This window comes from Elephas maximus, chromosome 4, assembly GCF_024166365.1.
Source record: "Elephas maximus indicus isolate mEleMax1 chromosome 4, mEleMax1 primary haplotype, whole genome shotgun sequence".
Taxonomy (NCBI): domain Eukaryota; kingdom Metazoa; phylum Chordata; class Mammalia; order Proboscidea; family Elephantidae; genus Elephas; species Elephas maximus.
The window spans coordinates 20,286,826-20,300,697 of NC_064822.1; the positions used below are offsets into that span (position 1 = coordinate 20,286,826).

Consider the following 13,872-nt stretch of genomic DNA (forward strand, 5'->3'; position numbering starts at 1 on the left):
TCGCGTGGGTGACTTCTGTTAGTGCAATTTGGAGATTACATTCATGCGCTTTAGAAAAGATATTTATAATATCTAAAACTAAGATATTATAGTTGGAGCTATGGAAGATGTAAAGATGATCACATGTGAAGCCTGTCCTCAGGAAGCGTGAAGTGCTAAAACAGATGTAAAGGCATATTAATAATAGCTTCTGTGTAAATTGGAAAGTGTTAAAGGACCCCATAAGAGGTCTTAAGAGAGACACAGAACTGTTTGGGAAGGATAAATGTCTTTTTCATTTGGGGGAGCCACTGGGAATCTGAGAAGGCCTCTGGGAGGTGAGGTAAGCATGTCCACTCTTGGTCAGGTAGCTGCAGATAGTGTGAAAAAGGAAGTCAGATGGGAAGGTCTGTGGTGGGCCAAAGAAGGAAAAGGCTGTTCACCTGAACCATAGAGCTGGGCATATGAAGATCAGTGGAAGGGGAGTGGACAAGGTGTTTGGGAAGCAGTTTGCCATGAAAGGCCTTAACGCAGACCTCAGCAGTGTGTCTCTCAGCTCCTGATTTGGTGATGGCTGTTCTGCTCTAAGGATAATGTGGCATAATGAAGTGTCAAGGGAATACATAAAAAAAAAATTATTAAAGGAAACTGACACCGCAGGGTTTATAAAAATTCTGCATCTATATATTTTTCCAGTATTGCACTGTGATTACTCCAGAGTCTAACAATAAAACATGATTTGTGGCTGATTCAGATATATAAGGAAACCTTAATAAGAATGATGTAAGTGCAGATGCCTCATCCTTAAAGCAAATTGTAAAAAAACAAAACAAATAACAAACCTTGCAGTTTAGAGTCTAAAAGAGCACTGCCTCAATGACAGTGAAATTAAATGCTTATTGTGGCTGAGTGACAGACAGGATTCCATCATATAAATACCTCACACAAGATTTCTGGCTTTGAAACCTAGTGACATCTCATCATCTGAAATTAATACTGAGCTCTCTTGTACTAACAATATTCCGGTTAGGTTTTAATATAAAGTAAGACACGTGGCTTTGCCACTTTAATTATCTAAAAACTTTTGTGGTTAATTTTTTTTTCCTTATCAAAACAATGCAAAGGATATGTATAATAATACATTTTAAAACAAGTTCAGAAGCTTTTTTTTTTTTTTTCCCTTAGTGAATTTTGACCTTTATTTTGAAGTAAATGTATTACCCCAAGTTTAAATACACCCAGTACCCTGGGCGTACCTTTATTTTAAATATATTCCCCCAAGTTTAGGAATGCCATATAGGAAGGAAATCTACATAGGATCCAAAACTTCGTTTTGTTTCCACCAGCTATTTATGTTGCAAAATTGTCAGCATGGTGGAATTTAAGATAGGGCCTGCTCCTCAGTACCATCTGAATCTCTTGGCCAACCTGCTTGTTCTGGGAAATTAGACTGTCTTATTTAGCTGTGCTTGGTAGAATCAATAACTTACAGTTAGAAAATTTTGAAAAAAAATTAATTAAATTCCAGAATGTAGTAATGCAATAATAATACATGGTTTCTAAATCATAGTTTTTATGTACTTATGAAAACATGCCAGAGGTAACTGTCCCTAAGGAAGAATAGCTCTAATGCTGAAGCAGCAAATGAGAGGAACTTAGGTTAAAAATAGAAGCAGAGTTCTGCAGAGCATAATGGAGAACCCAGAAATAGGATTGTCTATTAAAACTTTATGTCATAAATGAAGCTTTCTAAAACTAGAGACTGAGGAAGGATTACTTAATAAGTAACTTTGGGTAGCAACGGAGCAAGGTTGTATATACATTGAATTAGCTACACAGCAAATACTAAAATTAATTCCAGACCAATTAAATGGTTCACAATTTTAGAAGTCTAGGGAAATTGGATGAAATATTTGTTAAACAATTGGTGATAACATAAAAGTTTGGCAAATTTTCATATAAACATTAAATATCTGCACAAATAAAAAAAGAGCACCTAAGTTTTATGCCAGCATCCATTCTTATTTAAACTTTTAACCCCAGTGCCTGTGGAAGATGAAGTCCTTTTATGGTATCTTAAAAAGCAGAATACAGCATGTAACATGTTAACATATTGGGAACCTTTTAATGTTAAGATTTGTTTTCATAGTGGTGTGTCTCTCTCCTCTGCTTCCCGGGTTCTGTCTGTTTCAGGTAGCACTGGTATTTCCTAACAACGACCCTGCTGCTTTCATGGTAGCATTTTACGGCTGCCTGCTCGCTGAAGTCGTTCCCGTCCCCATTGAAGTGCCACTCACGAGAAAGGTAAAGAATACTTCATTTCCTTAAAGCCTATTAAAGAGAAACCACAGGTTCTGTAGTAATTGCATGTTCTGTTATGAGGCAGACTGCAGTTTTGAAAGTGGGTTTTCATCTCAGCTGGAGATGGATCCAGATGCAGTGAAAATTTTTTCATTGTTTCTGAGACTCAGTAAAGGCAACAGCATAGCACAGCTTAACTGCAGTCACCAGGAGCGACTTCTCAGAGGCAGGCTTATGTTTATTTAGTAACAGAACATTGAGCCGAATAATCTCAGTCAGTAAAGTGACTGAGTATCTTGTTTCTTGGTATCATGTACTATATGATATCAGGGCTACAAATCCAGGTTAGTGATGGATTTCTCTCTCTCTCTCTCTTTCCGTCTTCCTTCTTTCCTTTCTCCCTCCCTCCTTTCCTTCCATCCTTGTTTTCGTAGTGGTGGTTGTTGGTTTTGTTCAGATGTTTTGATGTTATCAAGTCCCAGGCAAAGGCTTCACACATGATATGTCGTATCTTATTCTATAATTATAATAAACAACTGAACTTTCTATTAGAATTACAGTGTAGTCCAGTAAAAGGAAATGAATACTATACATATACTAAACAACAACAACAAAAAAAATCAAACTCATTGCCATTGAGTTGATTCCAACTCATAGCAACCCTACAGGACAGAGTAGAACTGCCCCGTAGGGTTTCCAAGGCTGTAATCTTTACAGAAGCAGACTGCCACACCGTTCTTCTGCAGAGTGGCTGGTGAGTTCAAACTGCCACCCTTTTTAGTTAGCAAATGAACACTTAACCACTGTGCCACCAGGGCTCTTTATACGTCACTACATATCAATATAAATTTCTTAACCATGTGAATGATTTGTTCATTTGTAATGCAGAGGGTTGGAATTGACTCAGTAGCAACTGGATTGGTGGTTTGGTTTTTTAATGCAGAGTTACAGTAACTTTAAAATCAAAAGGTCAAGGGAGGGAGGAAACTTCAGTAGAGCTGTTACTGCTGCAAACTGAGGGCAGTGTGATCTTTTAGACAGGAGGTGGAACAGCCGTGGAGGACAGATCTTGTTCCAGGTCTGCCACTGTATAACCTCGGACAGTATACTTAAATTATCTAGGCATCATTTACACATCTTTTAGAGCAAATTGTGTGGTATGACTCTTATAGTTCCAAAATGGGATGATTACATGGAGCCCAGACTAAGAGAGTTTCCAAAGCAACTTTCAGCTGTTTTGTGGCTACTCTATTAGAATGTGTTGATTTAATATTTAGGCGACCTTCTGCCTCCACTAAGAATATATCGTGCCTAATGCTTCATGGAAACACTGGTGTCATAGTGGTTAAGTGCTATGGCTGCTAACCAAAGGGTCAGCAGTTCGAATCCGCCAGGCGCTCCTTGGAAACTCTAAGGGGCAGTTCTGTTCTGTCCTATAGTGTCGCTATGAGTTGGAATCGACTCGATGGCACTGGGTTTGGTTTGGTTTGGTAATGGTTCATGGCCTATCCAGGTTGTACAGTTACTTTTCAAACTGTGCTCCTTGGAGGAAAGAGGAGAGGTCATGGGATTCCTTTTGAAAATGGAGGGGAAATGATTGCTGGTTTAGTTTCCTGTTTACAAAACCAAAGAATTCCCTACTTGGCTGCCCCAGGTCTACAGGGGCCTCTTGGTCTGTTCACAGGCATGTGCTAGGCGGGGCTTTAGGTCATCTGAGAAGAAGAGAGAAGCCTGCAGCTCCCCTTCCCTCAGAACCCCCGCCCCCCTCAAATAGGAGTGAGACGCAGTGTGGGCTCTCTCGTGTGCATTGATGCTTAGAGGGAGAGCCCTGATTTTAGCGTGGGTTTGCTGCCAGTGCTCCCGAAGCAGATTAACCAGTTACCAGTTGCCATCAAGTTGATTTCAACTCATGGTGACCCCGTGAGAATCAGAGTAGAACTGTGCTCCAAAGGGTTTTCAATAACAGATTTTTTTTTTTAATAATTTTTATTGTGCTTTAAGTGAAAGTTTACAAATCAAGTTAATCTCTCACACAAAAACCTGTATACACCCTGCTACACACTCCCAATTACTCTCCCTCTCCCTCCACTCTCTTTTCATGTCCATTTCGCCAGCTTCTAACCCCCTCCACCCTCTCATTTCCCCTCCAGGTAGGAGATGCCATCATAGTCTCAAGTGTCCACCTGATCCAAGAAGCTCACTCCTCACCAGCATCCCTCTCCAAACCATTGTCCAGTCCAATCCATGTCTGAAGAGTTGGCTTCAGGAATGGGTCCTATCCTGGGCCAACAGAAGATCTGGGGGCCTTGACCACCGGGGTCCTTCTAGTCTCAGTCAGACCATTAAATCTGGTCTTATGAGATCAATAACAGATTTTTTGAGAGTTGATCTCTAAGCTGTTCTTCCAAAATGCCTCTGGGTCTACTCGAACCTCCAACCTTTCGGTTAGCAGCCAGAGACTGAGTGCAGATTAAAAACCCCCTTTAAAGTGCTTCCTCATTTGCCTGAGTTCTGTGATCTTCACAATACTTGAGAACAAACATTGGACAGATTTGGAAATTTACTGAACCTGATAGCTGTGCTCTCCTGGATTATGTTTCTAGTTAACCCTAATCTTAAAATCTGATAAGGAGGAGTGTGGTGTTCCTCTTTGATTTACATTCAAGTCAAGGGATATAGTCTCTGTCCCTTTGCCGTTGAGGTGATTCCGACTCATAGTGACTCTATAGGACAGAGTAGAACTGCTCCACAGGGTTCCCAGGGAGCAGCTGGTAGATTTGAAACACCGATCTCTTGGTTAGCAGCCGAGCTCTTAACCACTGTGCCACCAGGGCTCCAGAGGCTCTCTAGAGGGGGAAAAAAAAGACTACTTTTCCAGGTTCTTATGTTCCCTAAGCAATAGTATCAAAATTATAATTTGGAGAAATTTATAGGCTAATAAGCATGTAGAGGCTAGACCTAAGCCAGTGGTTCAATACATCCACACAAAAATATTTACTATTGTTATTAGTAATAATGATATGGCATATGTTTTAACAATTATTTATCTTTTGACCATCAAATATATTGTTTAGATTTGTCTATTTTAAATTTATAGCCTGGTGTCTTCCAAGGCAGGGCCAGTTCTCACAATAAAATCATTTGGATGCACAAGAAGGGAAATGATAATTTCCTGAGTGGTGTACCTGTGCCACATTCTAATTGACACAAGTGTCATACTATTACCTGAAAAGGTAGAGGCAAAATTTCAAATACCTCTGATACAGAAATATAAAAAAAAAAAAATCAACCTGGTAGTCATTGGGCCATGATATCATTCATGTTAACACATTTTTAAGATGCCTTGACGTCATTAATTTAAGAATTTTTGGGGTTGTGAGCAATAGAGATGTAAAAGTTAATTTTAAATGTACTAGAAGCCTTTCTAATTCTGGGTAAATGTTAAATTATAGCAGTAGTAACTGATAGAAGGGAAAGTGCTTTGTCATTGTGGGTAAATGTTAAATTATAGCAGTAGTAACTGATAGAAGGGAAAGTGTCATTGTGGTATGCTTTATTCAGTCACACTAGGACCAGGCAATCCTGTTTGCTAAGCAGAAGCCTGAGCGCTCTGAGGGGAGTCAGCTGGTTTAATGTGTGCAGTGCGGGAATTAGAGTGGAAACTTTGCATTGGAATGGTTTGTGAAAAGCCACAGAAGGAGCTCTTTTGCTTGGTCAGAACACGGTGGATGTGGCTTGTGATAGCAGTGGGATTAAGAACTGCATGGAAGCCATCCCAGCATGGTCAGGATTTTCCATTTACATCTTGTCAGTTTTTTGGTGACTCTTCTACAATGTCTTAGGTATTGTAGGCTGCAGCTTGCACAGGGGGTGAGGATGATGGGAAGCCAGGAGTGACCACCTGTTCTGTAGGTCAGGCCCCTCCCAGGACATAGGAAAACAGGGAAGCATCGCCATGTGTGTCACGGAGAGAGTTTCCACTCAGGGGCCTCCAGTACTTGTCACTGTCCTGCTGGGGGACCAAGTCTCCCACAGGATTCAGGAGAAAAAGGCGCTCACATTTTCTTCTCACCTTGACTTCATGAGAACTTTTTTGATGGGAAAACATAACCATAAGATTACTTTGCTTATTAATGTTTCAGATAGTACAGGAAGCTGTGTATTGTGCCTCTGATACTGTAACATGGATTATAATGTCTCACTAGTCACCAATTCCAAATGGGATAAGATGTGCATGTGACCATAGATGGTGAAGGATGGGAATCTCCATAGTTCCTCTGTCTTCCCATTCTGTGGCTGCTGGAATTAGCTGAAAATAAAGGGACCGAAGAGAACCAAGTTTTCTGAATCTTAAACATTGCTTAATAAACCTAACTGCTGAGCAGCTTAGCCACCACGTACCTCTATTTATTCTGTTCCGATTCCTAGGGTGAGAGGAAAACTTATTTTCCCTTGTTGTTAGCTGCCATTGACTTGACCCCAACTCAGGGTGACACAGCGCACAATGGTACGAAACACTGCCCGCTTCTTTGCCATCCTCCTTACTGGTTACAGATCAGACCGTAGTGATCCACGGGGTTTTCATTGGCTGATTTTTGGAACCAGAGCTCCAGGCCTTTCTTCCTATTCTGTCTTAGTCTGGAAGCTCTGCTGAAACTTGTTCAGCATCATAGCAACACAGGGGTAGTGGCAGAGTACCCTGCTGGGAAAGAGAGAATCCTACAACCAAACCATCAAGTTGCAAACAGTTAAAATACTTGGGTGCTAACCAAAAGGTAGGTGATTCACGTCCACCTAGAGGTACTGCCAAAGAAAGGCCTGGTGATCTAATTTCCAAAAATTCAACCATTGAAAACCCTATGGAAGAGGCAGGGCCAAGATGGCTGACTAGGTAGAAGCTACCTCGGATCCCTCTTGCAACAAAGACTCGGAAAAACAAGTGAATCGATCACATACATGACAATCTACGAACCCTGACCATCAAACACATATCTAAAGAGTTGACCTGAGTGACAGAGACTGAGAACGAACAACCACAGGGAAGCAGCGACTGTTTTCAGAACCTGGAGCCAGAGTCCCAGCCAGGAAACCTTGGCGCCGGGCTTTGGACTGGGCGCAGGGGAGCTGAGCACAGCATCCTGAGGTGGCGCAAACACGGGACACAGCCCTAGCCCCCAGAAGTGACCTCGGGGGAAGCCCAGCCAATGCACGCAGGCAGCGCAGCGACGCGGCTGACAGGACGAGAGTTCACCGGGAGGCACCATTTGGTTTTGGAGCCTGGAGTGTGGCGTCCCAGCCAGGGAACCTTGGCACTGGGCTTTGGACTGGGAGCGGAGGAACTGACCACGGCTTCTGAGACAGCACAAGCACAGGACGCGGGCCTGACCCTCGGGGGCAATCTCTCCCCAGCCCCAGAGCACACAGTCAACACGCCCCTCGGGAATCTCAGCTAAAACAGTCATCCCAAGCAAGATAGGTAACTTTGTCTGTATTCAGGGGTGCTACTCTCTCCTATTTATCTGAACCCTCCCCCCGCTTCCCAGGCGGCGTCATTAACATTGGAATTTCCTGAGCCACAGAGTGAAGTGCGCTGTGGTTTTTCTTTCTTTTTTCTTTTTTTTTTTTTGGTCTTTTCCTAACCCATTCTCCTGGCCTGAGAGAAGCAGCTACAAAAAACCCAGGGACCAAAAATCCTTCCCTAATTGGACTAAAAACACAGAACCAGCTCCAGCCAAACATATGTGATCCACAGTCTTGAGCTTTCATCCCTACAGGGAACAAGGTGGCTATTATAATGCAAAGGCAATTCTGATAGGCATCTGACTGTAATTGTTTTAGCGGATTACTGGAAAGACAAGTTTCCCAGGTCCAGTATCTCTGCGTGTTCAACAGAGCCCTCACTGACCCACAATGGGGAACTGAGGGCTGAAGCTCCCCCCAGACCACCTAGCCTCCTGCCTTAGGGGTCTAAGCAGGGTGACACCTACCAATCTGTAGAGGTACTTGCATTGGGGCCTAAGGTACAGCTGCAGAGCCCACCCACAAAAGTGCTTTAGGAATAGAGACACAGCTACCTCACTAGCAGTTGGGGGAAGCCTGTCAGCATCCTGCCCCCCCTGAAGTGTGAACCCCTGCTGCTACTAGAATCTGGTGCACACAACTATCACCACTACTTCTCTAGGTGGATAGGTGACAGTCTGCACCACACACTTGATGACCCAAAATCAGATTCTACTCAAGAATAGTGAATGGACTCTTAGGCTTGTACATCTGGTAACAGCCCAAACCAGCTGGTAATAGGACATAAGTGATTCAAGGGCTACAGCAATCAAGACAGCACAATCTAGTAGCCCATCTACATATATTGAAAGAAAACAAAACAAGATAAGACTCAGTGAGCAAATATAGAAAAAATCACTACAATATCTTACAGATGGCTCAGAGACAGCAGTCGATATCAAACCACATAAAGAAGCAGACCATAATTGCTTCTACAACTCCCCATACTAAAGAATCAAAATCTTTCCCAAATGAAGATACAATCCTGGAATTGTCAGATACAGAATATAAAAAACTAATTTACAGAATGCTTGAAGACATCAGGGATGACCTCAGAAATGAAATAAGGCAATCTACAGAAAAAGCCAAGGAACACACTGATAAAGGAGTTGAAGAACTAAAAAAGATTATTCAAGAACATAGTGGAAAAATTAATAAGCTTCAAGAACCCATAGAGAGGCAGCATTCAGAAATCCAAAAGATTAACAGTAAAATTACAGAATTAGACAACTCAATAGAAAGTCAGAGGAGCAGACTCAAGCAATTGGAATGCAGGCTGGGGGATGTGGAGGACAAGGGAATTGACACCAATATAGCTAAAAAAAATCAGATAAAAGAATTTAAAAAAATGAAGAAACCGTACGAATCATGTGGGACTCTATCAAGAAGAATAACTTGCGTGTGACTGGAGTCCCAGAACAGGGAGGGATAACAGAAAATACAGAGAGAATAGTTGAAGATCTATTGGTAGAAAATTTCCCTGACATCATGAAAGACGAAAGGATATTCATCCAAGATGCTCATGGAACCCCATTTAAGATTGATCCAAAAAGGAAATCACCAAGACATATTATCATGAAACTTGCCAAAACCAAAGATAAAGACAAAATTTTAAAAGCAGCCAGGAATAAAAGAAAGCTCTCCTCCAAAGGAGAATCAATAAGAATAAGTTCAGACTACTCAGCAGAAACCATGCAGTCAAGAAGGCGATGGGATGACATATATAGAGCACTGAAGGAGAAAAACTGCCAGCCAAGGATCATATATCGAGCAAAACTGTCTCTGAAATATGAAGGCGAAATTAAAACATTTACAGATAAACAGAAGCTTGGAGAATTTTCAAAAACCAAACCAGAGCTACAAGAAATACTAAAGGAAATTGTTTCGTCAGAAAACCAATAATATCAGATACCAGCACAACATAAGGTCACAGAACAGGACATCCTGATATCAACTCAAATAGGGAAATCACAAAAACAAATTAAGATTAATTTTAAAAAGAAAGAAAATGCTGAAAACAGGGAATCATTGAAGTCAATATGTAAAAGATCACAATAATCAAAAAGAGAGACTAAATACAGGTGGCATAGAACTGCCATACGGAGAGCGATACAAGGTGATATAGGACAATACAAGTTAGGTTTTTACTCAGAAAAATAGGGGTAAATATTAAGGTAACCACAAGAGGTATAACAACTCCATAACTCAAAATAAAAACCAGGAAAAACGTAACGACTCAGCAAACATAAAGTCAAATACTATGAAAATGAGGAACACACAATTCACAAAGAAAAACATCTCAGCACAAAAAAGTAAGTGGAAAAATGAAATTGTCAACAACACAGATAAAAAGGCATCAAAATGACAGCACTAAACACATACTTATCTATAATTACGCTGAATGTAAATGGACTAAACGCTCCAATAAAGAGACAGAGAGTCTCGGACTGGATAAAGACACACGATCCGTCTATATGCTGCCTACAAGAGACACACCTTAGACTTAGAGACACAAACAAACTAAAACTGAAAGGATGGAAAAAAATAAGCAAACAACAAGCAAAAAAGAGCAGGAGTAGCAATATTAATTTCTGACAAAATAGACTTTAAAGTTAAATCTACCACAAAGAATAAAAAAGGACACTACATAATGCTTAAAGGGACAATTGACCAGGAAGATATAACCATATTAAATATTTATGCACCCAATGACAGGGCTGCAAGATACATAAACCAAACTTCAACAGAACTGAAAAGTGAGATAGACACCTCCACAATTATAGTAGGAGACTTCAACACACCACTTTCGGAGAAGGACAGGACTTCCAGTAAGAAGCTCAATAGAGACACGGAAGACCTAATTGCTACAATCAACCAACTTGACCTCATAGACTTATATAGAACTCTCCACCCAACTGCTGCAAAGTATACTTTTTTTTCCAGCGCACATGGAACATTCTCTAGAATAGACCACATATTAGGTCATAAAACAAACCTTTACAGAATCCAAAACATCGAAATATTACAAAGCATCTTCTCAGACCGCAAGGCCGTAAAAGTGGAAATCAATAACAGAAATTTAGGGAAAAGAAATCAAATACTTGGAAACTGAACAATACCCTCCTGAAAAAAGATTGGGTTATAGAAGACATTAAGGAGGGAATAAAGAAATTCATAGAATGCAACAAGAATGAAAACACTCCCTATCAAAACCTCTGGAACACAGCAAAAGCAGTGCTCAGAGGTCAATTTATATCGATAAATGCACACATACAAAAAGAAGAAAGAGCCAGAATCAGAGAACTGTCCCTAAAACTTGAACAAATGGAAAGTGAGCAACAAAAGAATCCATCAGGCACCAGAAGAAAACAAATAATAAAAATTAGAGCTGAACTATGAGTTAGAGAACAGAAAAACAATTGAAAGAATTAACAAACCCAAAAGCTGGTTCTTTGAAAAAAATTAACAAAATTGATAAACCATTGGCCAGACTGACTAAAGAAATACAGGAAAGGAAACAAATAACCCGAATAAGAAACGAGATGGGCCACATCACAACAGACCCAACTGAAATTAAAAGAATCATATGAGATTATTATAAAAAGTTGTATACTAACAAATTTGCAAACCTAGAAGAAATGGATGAATTCCTAGAAAAACACTACCTACCTAAATTAACACAATCAGAAATAGAACAACTAAACAGACCCATAACAAAAAAAGAGATTGAAACGGTAATCAAAAAACTCCCAACAAAAAAATCCCTGGCCCAGACGGCTTTACTGCAGTGTTCTGCCAAACTTTCAGAGAAGAGTTAACACCACTACTACTAAAGGTATTTCAAAGCATAGAAAATGATGGAATACTACCTAACTCATTCTATGAAGCCACCATTTCCCTGATACCAAAACCAGGTAAAGACATCACAAAAAAAGAAAATTACAGACTTATATCCCTCATGAACATAGATGCAAAAATCCTCAATAAAATTCTAGCCAATAGAATTCAACAACATATCAAAAAAACAATCCACCACGACTAAGTGGGATTTATACCAGGTATGCAAAGTTGGTTTAATATTAGAAAAACCATTAATGTAATCCACCATATAAATAAAACAAAGACAAAAACCACATGATCTTATCAATTGATGCAGAAAAGGCATTTGATGAGGTCCAACACCCATTCATGATAAAAACTCTCAGCAAAATAGGAATTGAAGGAAAATTCCTCAGTATAATAAAGGGCATCTATACAAAGCCAACAGCCAACAGCCAACATCACTCTAAATGGAGAGAGCCTGAAAGCATTTCCGTTGAGAACGGGAACCAGACAAGGATGCCCTTTATCACCGCTCTTATTCAACGTTGTGCTAGAGGTCCTAGCCAGAGCAGTTAGGCTAGACAAAGAAATAAAGGGCATCCGGATTGGCAAGGAGGAAGTAAAATTATCTCTATTTGCAGATGACATTATCTTATACACAGAAAACCCCAAGGAATCCTCCAGAAAACTACTGAAACTCATAGAAGAGTTTGGCAGAGACTCAGGTTATAAGATAAACATACAAAAATCACTTGGATTCCTCTACATCAACAAAAAGAACATCGAAGAGGAAATCACCAAATCAATACCATTCACAGTAACCCCCAAGAAGATAAAATACTTAGGAATAAATCTTACCAAAGATGTAAAAGACCTATACAAAGAAAACTACAAAGTACTAGTGCAAGAAACTAAAAAGGACCTACATAAGTGGAAAAACATACCTTGCTCATGGATAGGAAGACTTAACATAATAAAAATATCTATTCTACCAAAAGCCATCTATACATACAGTGCACTTCCAATCCAAATTCTAATGACATTTTTTTAATGTGATGGAGAAAAAAATCGCCAACTTCATATGGAGGGGAAAGAAGCCCCGGATAAGTAAAGCATTACTGAAAAAGAAGAAGAAAGTGGGTAGCCTCACCCTACCTGATTTTAGAACATATTACACAGCTACAGTAGTCAAAACAGCCTGGTACTGGTACAACAACAGGCACATAGACCAATGGAACAGAATTGAGAACCCAGATATAAATCCATCCACATATGAGCAGCTGATATTTGACAAAGGCCCAGTGTCAGTTAATTGGGGGAAAAGATAGTCTTTTTAACAAATGGTGCTGGCATAACTGGATATCCATTTGCAAAAAAATGAAAGAAGACCCATACCTCGCACCGTGCACAAAATCTAACTCCAAGTGGATCAAAGACCTAAACATAAAAACTAAAACAATAAAGATCATGGAAGAAAAAATAGGGACAACATTAGAAGCCCTAATACAAGGCATAAACAGAATACAAAACATTACCAAAAATGACGAAGAGAAACCAGATAACTGGGAGCTCCTAAAAATCAAGCACCTATGCTCATCTAAAGACTTCATCAAAAGAGTAAAAAGACCACCTACAGAACAAAATGGTCACGAAAGGAGAGACTGGAAGGAGGTAGCGGGCTGACTCATTAGGGGGAGAGTAAGTGGGAGTATGGAGTAAGGTGTATATAAGCTTATGTGTGATAGACTGACTTGATTTGTAAACTTTAACTTCAAGCACAATAAAAATTATTAAAAAAAAAAAAAAACCCTATGGAGCACTGTTCTAATATAACACAGGTGGGATCAGAATCAACTTGACAACTACTGGTTACTAGTTATATTTTCCCTTAAGGGACTCATAGCAGGAGAAATTGGTGTTCCTGTGTTCGTTTGGCTAAGGAGTGAAGATTGGGAAGGTGGATCCAGCAACATGTCCCTATGTGCGTCATTGCAGAACTGGAAAACGTAAAATCTGCCCTTAAACCCTCTCCTTTAAGATGATTGAGCTTGTCTCTTGATGCCAAACTGTCACCAGAGCGGACTTGTCAACCTTTTAAGATAGGCTAAGCCCAAATTTCCCTCTGAGGAGTGCAGGCCTCTGACCGCATCGTATTTAGATCCGGATGGGAAAACGATGCCACTGCAAAGAAACAGTAGGTCTGTAAAATGA

At 40.2% G+C, this 13,872-nt stretch overlaps 1 protein-coding gene across 3 annotated transcripts in view; it reads left to right on the top strand.

Moving 5' to 3' along the window:
• DIP2C (disco interacting protein 2 homolog C) overlaps positions 1-13,872 on the top strand; it is a 655,995-nt gene that overhangs the window by 434,383 nt on the left and 207,740 nt on the right. For all 3 annotated transcript variants that reach the window (XM_049881664.1, XM_049881665.1, XM_049881666.1), the window contains one exon: positions 2,173-2,283. In XM_049881664.1, coding sequence (XP_049737621.1) covers positions 2,173-2,283 — 111 coding nt within the window. The remainder of the gene's footprint in view (positions 1-2,172; positions 2,284-13,872) is intronic.